The sequence below is a fragment of the Ochotona curzoniae genome, unplaced genomic scaffold, assembly GCF_017591425.1.
Source record: "Ochotona curzoniae isolate NIBS_2020 unplaced genomic scaffold, NIBS_Ocur_1.0 contig_1014, whole genome shotgun sequence".
Lineage (NCBI taxonomy): Eukaryota > Metazoa > Chordata > Mammalia > Lagomorpha > Ochotonidae > Ochotona > Ochotona curzoniae.
In genome coordinates this window covers 38,584,912-38,599,937 of record NW_024464920.1, presented here as the reverse complement: position 1 = coordinate 38,599,937, position 15,026 = coordinate 38,584,912, and the positions used below count along the sequence as shown (strand labels likewise).

General features: G+C 43.0%; 1 protein-coding gene across 2 annotated transcripts in view; it reads right to left on the bottom strand.

The window, feature by feature from the left end:
* The window catches only part of UTP20 (UTP20 small subunit processome component), an 86,522-nt gene that overhangs the window by 49,362 nt on the left and 22,134 nt on the right, over positions 1 to 15,026 (bottom strand). For both annotated transcript variants that reach the window (XM_040984217.1, XM_040984211.1), the window contains exons 16-21: positions 13,686 to 13,836; positions 11,981 to 12,043; positions 11,262 to 11,420; positions 7,135 to 7,211; positions 6,139 to 6,218; positions 5,657 to 5,900 (exon numbers count right to left, since the gene is read on the bottom strand). In XM_040984217.1, coding sequence (XP_040840151.1) covers positions 5,657 to 5,900; positions 6,139 to 6,218; positions 7,135 to 7,211; positions 11,262 to 11,420; positions 11,981 to 12,043; positions 13,686 to 13,836 — 774 coding nt within the window. The remainder of the gene's footprint in view (positions 1 to 5,656; positions 5,901 to 6,138; positions 6,219 to 7,134; positions 7,212 to 11,261; positions 11,421 to 11,980; positions 12,044 to 13,685; positions 13,837 to 15,026) is intronic.

The window sequence follows — 15,026 nt, the reverse complement described above, 5'->3', positions numbered from 1 at the left end:
CCTTCTATCAGGTACATTCTACACTGTCAGCATCCATTCAAAATCAGTGTCACCACAAAATTCAGTCCTCCAGATATAATCTGATGAAGACCAATGGAATGATAAACAAATGGAATGCTATGGGTGTTGGGGGCAATCGTAACACAGTAGATTCAAATGTGAAGGCAAAGAAAACCTTCACGGCGTTATCTCCCTCTGATTAAGCTGGTGTTTATTCACACCTGTTCAAATTAAATTCCAGCTCTTGGATTTGTTCTTACTAGTCCTACGCTCTGCTGTAGTTAACGGTTATCATCTACAAGTTTGTCATTCAGTGAGTCAATGTCACTTCTACCCATTCATTTCTCAAAATGATATTTTTGCTGCGCTCGTGTGCAATGCACTGGGCTGGGAAGGTTAGGAAAATCATCAGATTGGCTTTTAAATCCTCACTCAAAACTACACTGCTGAAATAACCTGTCTGACATTCATTACCCTACCAGTACTTCTAAAACAAATGCCAGGTGAACTCATATTAACCTCCAGATTAACACACTAAAGTACAACTTGAGGCCTGAAACACCATTGTGCTTCATATTTTCATTCAGCAAACTCAGGCTCTTCAAAGTAAAAATCAACAAATATGTGAGATAAGCAAAGCTGCTTGTCAGTTACAAACTGTACCATCACCCACTCAATACCATTTCAACAGTCGACTAACGGTAGATATACTGCGTATTTTCAATCTCTCCCTCCAAGCACAGCAAGTTCACTCACTAATTAAATGCTATCATTCACACGAAGCACTTAACAGTACTTAGCACACACAAGCTCTCATGAAGCGTCACCGGTTAACAGGCTGTTCTTGTCGTCATTATCCATTCCTGCTCCTGGCTTAGTTCTTCTCTGACAATGTTTATAGGGATTCAAACTAGTCCTATTATCAAATAATCTGGAAAATATCACTCTCTAAAACAATTAAGTAAATAAAAATAGAAAGCATGTGATGTATTTCAGAGTCAGCATTGAAGGTGGCACTGGGTTCTCCGTTACATTAGAGAATCTTGTGTAAGGGTTAGTTACAGGAAGTCAGTGCCAATCAGTCTTCACTAAACATTCTTTAAAATGTTTGTATCTTGGGGGCTGGCACAAGAGCTCAACTGGCTAATCCTCCAACTTCAAGCACAGGTATCCTAGATGGGCTTTGGTTCATGTTCTGGCTGCTCCACTTTCTATCCACTTTCTGCCTGAGGCCTGGCAGAGCGGTATAGGAAGCTCCAAAGCCCTGGAACCTTGCACCAATGTAGGAGGCATGGAAGAGGCTCCTGGCTCCTAGCTCTGGATCAGTGAAGCTCTGATAAATGCAGTCAATTAGGAAGTGAACCAGCAGATGGAAGATCTTTCTCTCCTCCTTGTGAATCTGCCTTTCCAATAAAAAATAAAAACTAAAAACAAATCTTTAAAAAAACAAAATCTTTATTTTTTTCTTTTTTTAATTATTATTTTTTTTAAGATTATTTTTATTGCAAAGTCAGATTTACAGAGAGGAGATACAGAAAGATCTTCCATCTGCTGGTTCACTGCCCAAATGGCCATAACAGCCAGAATTGAGCTGATCTGAAGCCAGGAGCCAGAAGCCTCCTCTGGGGCTCATACTTACGTGTTCAGGGTCCCAAGGCCTTGGGCCATCCCTGACTGCTTTGCCAAGCCACAAGCAAAGAGCTGGGAGGGAAGAGGAACAGCCGGAATATGAACCAGCACACATATGGGATCCTGGTGCATGTAAGGCAAGGACATTACCCACTAGGCTATTGCAATGAGCCCCATAAATAAATGTTTAAGCAAAAAAAAAAAAAATTCCTGTATCTTGGGGCTGGCACCATGCTACAGTAGGCTAAGCCTCCGTAATGCTGCCATTCCACATGGATGCCGGTTTGTGTCCCAGATGATCCACTTTCCATCTAGTTCCCTGCTTGTGCTGCGGCCTGAGAAAGCAGCAATCAATGCCTCAGGACCCCGGGCCCCTGCACCCATGTGGGAACCCCAGAAGAAGCTCACGTGTGCTGGCCTCAGATTGCACAACTTCAGCAGTTACAGCCATCTGGGGAGTGAGCCAGCAGATGGAAGAGCTCTCTGTCTCTCCTGCTCTCTGTGCAATTTTGCTGTTCAAATAAAATAAAATAAATCTTAAATAATAATAATTGTTGTAGCTATACTTCCTAAGCTTCCTAAATTCAAAAAGACCCACTTCCTATTAAAGTTCCTCTTTCCATCTTTACCCGCATAGCACCTTATACTATATGATCTTTCATCCTTAAGCTAAAGGGTAACCTTTCTTTTCAGAAAAATCTTGCACCATTATCATGGTACAAAGTTTAAACCCTATAAACATCTTTAGTACCAGATTGCATATGCCTAGCCCTTTACAGTTTCATAGAACAATTGGCAAACTTTTTATGTGACCTTCAAAACAAGGCAGAAGAAGCCAAATACCACTGCTTTCATTCCAGAAACAAATTGATACCTAAACAATCTTCTGAAAACGAGAAAATCATTACACTTCCGCTCTTACGTCTACTGATCTTTTACATCTTTGCTTATAACCTTTGCTAGAATGAATTATTCATGCAAAACCTTTTCCCTTTAAAAAAAAGGATTTATTTATCTATATATTTGTGTGTTTTTTTTTTTTTTTTTTTTTACAAACAGAAAAGTTTATTTGCAAAAGGGACCAGGGAGCAGGGAGCAGGGAGCAGGGAAGGGAAGGAAGGGGAAGCACCTCCGGAAAAGAAGCCGGGAGGTGGGGTGCCTCTGGAAAGAGGAGGGAGAGAGAGACACCTATTTATCTATATATTTGAAAGGCAAAGTTACACGGAGAGCAAGACAAAGAGAGATCTCTTCACTGGCTCACTCCCCAAATGGCCACAAAGCCTGGCTGGGTTAGGCCACAACCAGGAGCCTGGAAGTCCATCTCACTATCCCACATGGGTGGCAGTGCTATCAGGACGTGGGCCATTCTTCAATGCTTCCCCACGTGTGTCACAGGGAAATGGACTGCAAGTGGAGCATCTACGACTTGAACCAGCGCTCATACGGTATGCCTATGTTGGAGGTAGCAGCCTAACCCACAATACAACAGTGCCAGCCCCACAAAACCATTTTACTTAATGCACTCGATACTAATTCCTCTTATCTGTCCAAAAGCATGGGCCTAGTAACTTTGTCCTCTCTTATATCATCAAATTTCCCTTTTACTTTGGATCTTTGGCATCAACATCACATGCTGTTTAAATCTCAAATTAACAGTCCAACTACAAAAGTTCCCTCTCTGTCCCCACATTTCCTTCCATCCATTACTCTACTTCTGCTTACTGTATTTATAAGTGTTCACATTTAAGCTTTTTCACTCTTTATTTCCCACGGAGCTGATTCTAACAAAGCATTTGCCTCTACTACTTTGACTGAAACCTTTCTTAAGATCACCTCTATGTGGGTCCCCGTGGTTGAAGTCATCCCTGAGGCCAATGGTCAATTCCTACTCCTCATCTCACTGGCTTTTCAGACATGTCTGATTTACCGCATTAATCCCTTCTGAACTTTTCTTTCGATTCCATGGCTGAGCCCTTCTCTGATGACATCTTGTTGTCAGTGTCAGTACTGGGAAATCTTGTCTCTACACTAATACCCGGAATGATGTCATTCCCGGCTTGACAACTTTAAACGCCTTCTCTCTACTGATGACTGCTGTTTTGTTCCCTCCAGATCAAATCTTTCCTTCTAATTATAAACTTCAGAAATGCAATGGATACGCGACACCTTTAGTTATGTATCTATTTTGTATGCTAAATCTTAACACACCTAAAAATAAATTCCTGGGGCCAGTGTTGTAGCTTGGTAAGTAAAGTTGCCAGCTACAAAGCTGGTACCTCATATGGCAACAGATTTGGCTGCTCCACTTCTGATCCAGCTCCCTACTAAAGGCCAGGGTAAGGCAATGGAAAATAGTCCAAGTTCTTGGCCCCCTGCAACCAATATGGAAGACCCAAAAGAAGCTCTTGACTCCTGGCCTTGACCTGGCCCACCTGGGCCATTTCAGCCATCTGAGGAATGAAGCAACAGATGGAGGATCGCCCTCCCTCTCTCCCTTTCAACTTACAAATACATAAATAAATCTTTATAAAACTAAAACAACAAACTACTGATTCTCTCCACAAACCTTCCCTTTGTGCATTTCTTCTAATGTCAGTATATGCTAACTCAGTATGCTCACTACAAACAGCCTCAATTCTTCCCCTACCTAATGTTCCCTCCCTTGTTCTTACCACCCCACACATTTCCTGCATCTGACCAGTGAACAAATTCTACAGGCTGCTACAGTAGCAATCCTGCAAAAAAAAAAAAAAAAAACCCCAACAACAACAAAAATACTGAATTGAAATCTTCCAAAAAAATATCCATTTTCATTGCTTTCACTCTGGTCTAGTTACATCGTTTCTTGATGTTTCGTCTTACAATCTCAGTTGACTTGTCTCTGCACTCACTACGGCCATTCTCACTTGATTCTCAGCACAGCAGCCAGAAGCATCCTGAAAAAGACTCAGGTCTTGGTCTCCTTTTGTTTAAACTCCCCAATGGCTTCCCATTTCACCAAAAGTAGAGGCCAAAGTTCTTGCTAATACTAACAGCCATAATTTGGTCTCCTGCTAACTTATGCCCAGCTCCAATCACTTACTCCTTGGTTCGGTCTACTTTAGCCACTCTGATGTTCCTTCAACAAGCCAAGCATATTGTGGTTCATGACCTCCAACCTAACCCCTATAGCACTTTTCCCGATAATGAAATGATCCTGTCAAGGCACACTTTCTACTTGCTTTGTACGGGTCTGCACAACAGGTTGTTTAAAGGGATCAGCCTTTCACACAGCAAAACCATTCAGAAACAAACGGATGCTCCAAAAAGGGTTCGCTCCTCAGCAGGAGCGATGTCAAGAGCTGAACACAGTGGGTTTGTTCACAGGGAAATACCTTCCAGGCCCTAACAGGCAAGACAACAAACAAGACAGGAGACAGCAAGGCCTTTGTTTGATGATCAGCCTCAATACGGACCCTGTTTACCTTACAAACCATCATTTCTTATTAATACCAAGTATGGGAAAATCAACTTAAGATTCACATAAAATTATGTAATGACAAAATCTGGTTGGTTATGGATAAAGACAATGCTTATTAGCTATGCAATGAATTTTTTAAAATGGCAAGTACCAGAAATGTAGTTCTCTGGGTTAAGCCATTACTTAAGATGGCAGCATCCCACACAGGAGTGCTCAGTTAAGTCCTGGCTGTTCCACTTCTAAGGCAGTGCCATATAACACCCTTGGAAGGCAGCGAAGGATGGTCCAGGTGTGTAGAACCTTGCAGGACACCTGGGTGGAGCTGCTGGCTTTGGCTTGGTCCAGCCCCAATCATTGTAGTCATTTGGGAAATCAATCAGCAGACAGCTCTTCTCTTGCCTTTAAAATAACTAAGGTGAATCTGTGTGTGTGTGTGTGTGTGTGTGTGTGTGTGTTTTAAAGAAAATGTGACAGATATATAAAGAACTCAACAAATTCAGACAGTTTACATTTTTTTTTTCTCTCTCACATCCCATGAGGGACATAATCCTACAGGAGAACACTTACTTGATGAATCTCAAGAAAAGCGGAGAGAGTTCCCTGGATCGTGGCTCTACTCTCTCTGGGAATTTTGCTAGTGCTCGCCAGAGTAAAAACCGGAAGTTGGTGTGGTCCAGTCTTTCCCGACAGTCAGTTGCCGATGCTAACTGGCTGTGATAAAGAGCTCCAACATCCCCGTCCTGGGGCCGCTCCCAACCTTCCTCTCCAGTAGACTTCTCTTCAGCCCTCAGATCATTCTGCAGCTCTTTCTCTACAAGACACGAAAGTCAAAGTCATAGCTACTACAAAAATACTAACATCTGAGCCCTGTTTCCTTACAGAGAAGTCATTCCCGTTCAGGCAGTGTAATATAAACAGTAATGCCAACCCAAAGGTTATAAAATTAATACATTCCTCATTTCTGGCTTCAATTCTACGTGTGATTACACAGCAGAAATTAGATACTTAGGATCAAGTTTCTTCTCGGCCCTCTTAGGCCCCGTCCATACCAGCTTGTGTAGCTGCTCTTTCCAGATGTTCATAGTAGACTTTCCAAAACTGCTTGTTTTCCATTTCATGTGCATGAGAACTAAGAGAAAAGATCACAAACAAAGTACATAATATGTTTTTTATTTTGAGACCGCCAACAGGAAAAAAAAGCGAATGGCCATAATGCAAATGTTAATTAGCTTATCCCTCAATTTGAGATTTTAAACAACTTTAACACTTATCTCTATTTTCCAAAATGCCTGCACTGCAATTTTTTTTTATGAACATAAAAATGTTAATTATAGCTCCTTACGAAAAGAATATTTTTAAAGGCATGGGACTGGAAATGGGTACTAAAGCAAAAGACAGACTCTGCCTGAGGAAAAAACTCTGGTTCAAAGCTAACTTAAGTGTTCATTTTTCCTCCGTCAAAAGTACAGAAGCAAGGCAAGCATTCACTATGTATGTGAAATACTTTCTAGAACTTAACGAAGGCAACCCTGGCAATCACGGAGGACAATGAACGTAGGCGTCCCAGGTCACTCCCTACCCGTTACACCAAAAGCCTGTTCCAATGCATGTCTCTTCTCTAGGAATTTCAGGTTCAGCTCTCTTGAGAGCTGAAGAATTTTGGATATTAGACAGCACTAGTTTAGAAACGTATTTTTAATTGGAAATTTGGTTCAGTGACTCAATTTACATTTGTAGTATAAAAAAATTTTTCAACTGCAAAAAACTTTCAATGCACAAGTTTCATATAAATTGAAAGACAGAAAGTAATCCAGTTTTTTCAATGCATATAGAAATATAAATACATCTGAACTGTTAAAAAAATGGCTTCAGAGAGAATAATTAACATTTACCTTTCTTTGCCTTGTCCTACACAAAGGAAAGGTAGTTGTAAATACAGCTAACACCTACCCATTTAAGTCACGCCTAACCATGAGTGCAACCCTGGCCCCATCATTGCACAGGTATTAGCAGATAAAAACATCATCCATTTAACCCATGCTCACCTTATGAGTTCGATAACAGGATCCCACAGAGCACTGAAGTTAACATACAACATGCCTAACAAGTAACGGAGTGGCACCTGCAATCATAGGAGAGGGGTTATATGAGCTCCATCAAAAAGTAAGATGCACTGAAATTCAAACATCCCTACTGGAAGAATATGAAGTTTGGAGAGCAGCTTGGACTTCAAGAAAACAGGTATTGGGGAAGGCTTCAAGGGGGAGCAAGCTAAGTCTTCCCCTGTGGTGCCACCACTCAATATGGGTGCCAGCTCACGCCCTGCTTGTTCCACCTTGCAATCTAGCTCCCTGCTACTAACGTGTCTGGGAAAGCAGTGGCCGACAACTGAACCCCTACACTGAGCTGTGACCGGGTGCTACGGCGACAGCCATCGGTGATTGTCAAGGACACGGTTCCCTCACGGTACCGTTCTTCAACACAACAGAAATTAATTTTCAGAGAATAGTGATTTTTTTCCCATACCTCCTCAATCTCTAACAAGGAGAAGGAAAAACAAAACAACCACATTTCTGGATACTTCCTTTCAGCGGGCTCCATTTTTCCCAGCCCAAACATTAGGCCAAGCAGTAGGTTGGTCATTAAACAAAGAAGTTAAAACGAAGTTACGTCTCAACAGATTTTCTGTTAGGAATGCCTGCAACGGCTTAGCCAAGGAATCTCAGCCTAGTTTACCTCCCGTAGCCTTTGAACGCTTGTCCTTGCAACTCAAAGTGTCTCTGATGCGTTGGCGTGACAGTACTTCAAACAACAAGAGAGGGGAAAGGGTGGCAAGGATTGAACATTTGTTCCACTCTTCCTCTCATCCACGACTTATCTCACCATCTTTCTTTACTGAGCTAGAAGCTGGCAGCAGAAGCCACCAGACAGTGCCAGTGTCAGTTTTGCCGCTTTTTGTGAAACCAGCACTTTGCACCAGTCCTGCTGCCTGGGCAGTACTATAAATAAGATACAATAAATAACTGAATGAATAAATGGGATTGCATCTAGGCAGAAGCACAGATACTCAAGAAAGAATTGTGTGGCTGACTGGCACAGTAACCTAGATGCTAAAGTCCTCGCCTTGCATGTGCCAAGATCCCATATGGGTGCTGGTTCTAATCCCAGCTGCTCCACTTCCCATCCAGCTCCCTGCTTGTGGCCTGGGAAAGCAGTCAAGGATGGCCCAAAGCCTTGGGACCCTGCACCCGAATGGGAGGCCCGGAAGAGGTTCCTGGCTCCTGGCTTCAGATTGGCTCAGCTGCAGTTGTTGTGGCCACTTTTGGGGAGTTAATCAATGGACAGAAGCTCTTGCTCTCTGTATATGACTTTTCAATAAAAATAAATAAATCTTAAAAAAAAAAATCCAGACTCTAGGACGGGACTTTGGCAGCCCTGAGCCCTGGTTATCTCCCTGCTGCCTCCACCTGCCTGGCTTCCAGGGCTCCAATAGGAGTACTGCCTGCATCTCCGAGTAAATCCGCTCGCCTGATACCACTTCCACCCAACTTGTTCCATCTGGCTGAAAAGCCCGTCTACTTGTGCTTCTGGATGCGTTATCCATTGATGGGATGAGGCTCCAGGGTGACTTTCTCCATGAAGACTCTGGACTGTGCCCGCTGTGCTTCCTGGCTCACATATCTGTGTCTCCCTACAAGACTTTAGGTTTCTTTACGCTAGGTTTATATTCTCAGTATCTTCCTCACCCTGGAGCCCAATCCGATACCCACAACGTCAAATGCTTACTAATGGACACATTCGGAACACAGAATATTGAATACAGAATTCACTCTTAGCTGAGGCTGGGGCCATGGTAGAAATACTCTGAATGATCATTGTATAAACCCACAAACCCTGTCCCCACCAGTTTTTAAAACTGATGACGACTGGGACCCAACTTGAGATGGATATCGGTATGACCATATTTGCTTAATCCTTCCACTTCTGATGGATTTAACAAAAATTTGTGTTTTTAAGGGGTAGTCTATTTTTTTTTAATCATTCCTATGTATTTCTAAGTTACTAAGCCATAAAAACATATTGAATTTGTAATTTTTAAACATATTTTGGGAAATGATATATTTTGTCCCAGAGAGTAAAACAGGGATAAAACGTATTTGTCATCATTTATTTACAAATCTATGAACATTGCCTGGCACAATGGCTCAAATAGTTTATCCTCCACCTGCAAGTGCCAGGACCCCATATGGACACCACTTTGTGTCCCGGCTGCTCCACTCCTCATCCAGTTCCCTGCTTATGGCCTAAGAAAGCAGTCCAATTGCCTAAGTTCTTGGGACCTTGCGCCCATGTGGGAGACCCAGAAGAGGCTCCTGGCTGCTGGCCTCAGATAAATTCAGCTCTGCTCACTGCAGCCACTGGGGAGTGAGCCAGTGAATGGAAAACTTTTCCCTCTGTTGAATCTGCCTTTTCAGTAAAACTAAAGTAATTCTTTAAGAAAAAAAAAGCACAAGAATTCTATAAAGAAATTTTTATTGAGAATTTTATTGTGAAACAGGGTATCAGGCTGTGAGGATTAATGCAAGACCCAAGGCCCTCAAGGAATAAATGATATAATGAATTTATTAAGAAAAGGATCTTCATTGACTGCCAATCAATAAGCAGGACAATCAGTGTAAACTAAAAACAGTAGAATGGCTGAACTAGGACGGGCAAGAGAGCATCCATTACACCAAACAGGACAATCGTGGCTTCCTTAACTGCCCAGGGTCTCTTGATTTGCAGTTTCCCCTAACAGGCCGGGCTCTCTGCCTAGCCTCACCGCCACATTCTCTTCCCCCTGAATGAGGTGCTGTCCCGTTCTGAAGGTACAACCGAACAGCATCCCTTCCAAAGTGCTCGTTCAATACTCTCACATAGTGCTATATTTTTTAGTTCTTTCTGGATCTGCGACTTTGATCTCTTTGCAAGTAGGAGCCGGGATTTTGTTTTAAAGCATTCAGAGATGGCTGATATTTATGTTTAGCTATCATCAATTGAGTGCTCTGTAGGTGTCAAGTTGTTTTAGCATTTTATATTTATCTTATGTAATGCCCACAGCAACCCAGTGGGATGGGAACTACTATTTTCCCTATTTTGCAGATATAGAAACCGAATCCCTGAGCAGTCCCAGGCTCAGCTAGTGGCAAATTCAGGCCTTGACCTTGGCAACACTTGGTCTCTGTGATGACACCAGAGACCAAAGCATTAGTCCTGCTCTATGCAATGTATTTCCACAGCCTACCCCAGGCTATAATCATTTACACTCCAAAAGCTTCAAAGCTTTTCCCTTTCCTAATTTTCTCTCTGACAGGCAGAGAGAAACATAGAGACCAAGAGAAGCTGAGAGCACAAGAGTCCCACCATCCACCAAGTCACTCCCCGCAGTGCCTGTGATGGCCTGAGCTGAGCCAGGGCGCGAGCCTGGAGCTGAGAACCCCACCCACCAGCTGCCCTGGAGGTGGCAGACTCAGCTGCTCCCAGGGTCTGTGTGGCCAGGAAGCTAGGGCCAAGAGCTGGAACCGGAAAGCAAATCCAGGCACTCCCAAGTGAGGTGTGAGCATCTTAACCACCAGGTTAAACACCTTTTTTCTTCTTGCCTTTTAAAATATGGAATCCACATTATGGCAACACTGAGTCTCTGAAAATCAGTTAAAAATGCCTTTTTTCCGATGAGGAATAATCTGTAAACTTACCTAATTCATTAGAATATAAGAGGCTGATGGTAAAGGCTAGAGAACCAATGAAAGTGAAGATCACATTTTAAAATGCTCAGACGCAACACAGCACAGCTGAGCAGGAGACACTGGGAAGGCCTGTCCAAGCCAAAGGTTCAAGCAGCCACCTCCCTGAGGTGCAGCCAAAGTGGGAGCTACACTGAGTGAGGGCTGGCTGGAACTGCCTCCCAGCTGCACACATCGCAGAAGCTACTCCATTATTTAAAAGGCTGGCAGAGCTATTTACGTCAAAGCATCTAAGAGAATTGGGCCCTACATTTTTTTGGTGACAACTCAAAAATGCTTCTCCAAATGGCGTTCAAAGCCTAAATTCAGATCAAAGTGCATGCGCACACGCACACACGCTCACACACACACACACACACACACACACACACACAGCGCTCCTGTTTTACCTCCTGCAGTGGTCCGGGAGGGACCGCTGTTTGCACCACGTCATGTCTCAGTTTTCTCAGATGCAGAAGCTTCTCCCGGTAATCACCCACAGTTGCCGGCACCAGCTCAGCCTGGCGCAGCACAGCAAAGGCCGACTGCTGCTCTGAGAGCCCGTCCTCCTGCACAAAGAACACCCACAGCACACGGCACGCTCGTCACTGTCCAGAGAGAACACTCAATGGAACCAAACGTTAAAAAACAGCACAAAGTCAGAATATGGCCATGTTTTAAATTGAAGAAGCAACACCCCCCTTTTTTGGGTGATTTTCTTCACACCACACAGTTTTTAGAACACGATTTAGGAATAAAATGGACATACAAATGACAACTATAAAAACTCAGATAACGACCCATTAACAGAGAACCAGTTAACGAAGATATTTTGAACTGTGTAGCATTAGTCCAACTTCAAACGAAATGAGGTTGAACTAGAAGTAATTATGTGGAAAACTTATAACACTATCTGTTCAAATTACATTTGTATATAGAAAAATTATGTAAGAATATTCTGAATTGGATTTTCACTGGTGGTCTTGTTAACAGGTGGGAATAAACATTACACAATATATCAGTTTTTAAAATTATGCATAAAATTAATCTTCTGCAGATACCATTTTGGACATTCAAAACATACTGCAGAATTATGTTTTCTTAAGAACTATCCAAACATTTAAAATACCTCTTTGATTTCTGGAAGCCGAACATCAAAATGGTTTAGGATCCTTATCGTCAAAAGCCGAATCTAAAAAAGGGAAAAGATGATGTTTCAAATTCCAAAGTTGGGCCACATGGAGAAACTGATTCACCATCAATTAGCTTAAAATTTTAGAGAATTAAGAAAAACAGGGGCCAGTGCCATGGCACTGCAGGTGCAGCCAGTGTCTTTGGTGTTAACACCCCATGCAGGCACTGGCTGGAGTCCCGGCTGCTCCACTTCCGGTCCAGCTCCCTCCTAGTGTGTCCAGGAACACATTAGGGGGCCCTGCCATCCGTGTTGGAGAGCTGGAGGAAGTTCCTGGTGCCTGGCTTTGACCTGGCCCAGATCCAGCCATTGTGGGCATTTGGGAAAGATCTCTATTTCTCCGTAACCATACTTATCAAATAATAAATAAATAAATCTTACTGACCAAAGTAAATATCAGGTATCTCAAAAAGTTCATTGAAAATAGAATTAAAAGAAAAGTTCATTTTGATGCCAAAAAATAAAAATCTTGAAATTCATATATTTTTAATTACTCTTATTTGAAAGGCAGATTTATATCGCAGAGGAAAACTTTAAACAAAGAGAGAGAGAGAGAGCTCCCTTCGTTCCGGCGGTTCCCTCCCTGAGTGGTGACAAGGGCTGGAGCTGGGCAGGCCTGAAGCCAGGGGCCATTTCCAGGTCTCCCAAGTGCTTGCAGGGTCCTATGCCAGGGGCCATACCTGCCACTTCCCCAGGCCATTAGCGGGAAGCTGGATCAGAAGCGGAGCAACGAGGACTTGAACAGGTGCCCATATCAGACACTAGCAATACAAGCAGAGGCTTAACCTACTGTTGCCACAGCAACAGCCCCCATATCAAATACACATTTTCATGAATTTTTTGAAGATTTTCTGTATGCATGGATTTCAAATTGATTTAGGTAATAAATTCTTTTTAATTTCATTTTCTATTTTCAAAGTACCCTGCTGTACATGCCCATACTATATCTTATTTCATATTTAACACCAACTAATTCCTAATTCCAATAGTGCATGACCACCTCAGGCTGAGAACATAAGCTTGCCCGTAACAGCATGCAGTGTGTCTGAGCTACAGGCTGCGTGATCCTAGTCTGAGATGTTTGGGTTCAAAAGGTTTTGGATCCTATAGTTTTCTGGACTTTGCAATATTTGTGCAGACTTTATTGGTTGAACATCCTGAATCAGAAAACTTTAAATCAAATGCTTCAAACTCAGAAACTTTGGAGAGTCAGTGTTCCAAGAATTTGGGATTTTGGGGCATTTCAGATTTCACTTCAGGAATAGTTAAGCCGTACGGCACTTCGTGTACCTCTGTATTAGGAAAAAGTAAGCCGACTGAACGAAAATCGGTCATTTTCATTATTAAATACTGTGTTCAGGTATGTCTATCCACCTGAGAGGAGCAGGATCACCTGGAGGACTTTTCAAAAGTGATGCAGACTTTCCAGTTTCACTCACTCCTACTGATTCAGCACATTTGTGGACAGGGATTTGGAATTTATATTTTTATTTACCTCTCTGACCAATCCTGCTGCCATGAGTTTGCAGGCAGTGTTCAGGAATCACTGTTTGGAACAGAAATCATCCCACAGGGGTGTTTTCTAACACATGGCAGTACACACAGAAGCAAGAGACTGAGTGCACACCGCAGAACAGCGTACCTTGGATACACCTGTCGAAATGTTCGCTTGTAACTTGGGAAACAATTCCATTAAAGCTTCCTCGGAGAGTGGCTCCTTGCAGCTGCACAAGGAGAGTCTCTGATAATAGAGATCAGCCAGCAGCAACACAGATGGCTCCGCAGGAAACAGTCTGCAATAAGATTCCTGTCTGTGAGACTCAAACTGCATCACACATCAAAAACATGTAGGTAACAGAACCTCTGGGAAATGACCATTGATGAAGGAAGCATAAAAGACAACAACCAGGGATGCCGGACATGCCCAAATCCCACGTGAGAATGCCTAACTTGGGTCTCAGCTACTCTGCTAGTCCAACTTCCACTGATGCACAACCTGGAAGAGAACGGGTGATGGCTCATGCATCACCTACAAAGACCTGGCTGGAGTCCTCAGTTCCAGGCTCCGGCCTCGCCCAGCCCAGGCTGGGACATTCAAATAAATGACTTGAAAGACAACACACCAAAGTTTCACACAGACATCATTTGAGAGATGAGGAACTGAAGGCCCAGCAACAGTTAGCATTGTGCTCAGGGACACAGGTGAGTACAGCCACTGGAGGGATGAGGATACGCTAGTCCGAGGCTTAAGTCCAACGCTGCCTCTTCAGTCCACACAGTTGCAGGCAGCAGTCACAGAAAAAGAGATACATATGTTTATTAAGGGTTTGCCACAGACTGCACACTGAGCTGATGAGAGAAGTAACACAGAAGAGTGGTCTGGGACCCACACTCCATGAGAGCCAATCCCATCACTCATCAGTGGCATCACCACAAGCAAGCCACCTACCTTCCGTGCACCATCTTCCCACAACAAGGACAAGGGCACTTCCAGCAGCTCGCAGGAAGTGGAGCTGGAAGATGCTTGTGGTGCAAAAATATTTTAACTATTTATACTGCAGGGTCTTCAAAATGATAATGAAAAAAAAATGAATATTATGGACAAAGAATAAATGGATTTAAAAAATGTTGTGCAGCAAAATCAGCTTATCTTTTTATTTTTGCAAAAACATTTTGAAATATCCTCATTTCACTGAGCACCTAGTATGTGTCACTGAGTTCTAGACACTGGACAGAGCAACAAACAAAAATAGTCTCTCTCTCCTCTGAACTTCTATTCCCGAGTCGGCCAATAAATCAGTCAGTAGGTGGGACAGTGATGAGAGACACAGAAAACCAGAGGCTGTTTGACACAGGGTTTGGAAAGCAGAGACTGAGCAGGGAAGATGCGAGCTGAAAGAATATGCAGAACAAGATACTTGGGCAAAGGGACAGGTGAAGCCGAGTCCCAGCTGTAAAGTCACTCAATTCTTGGTTAACACCA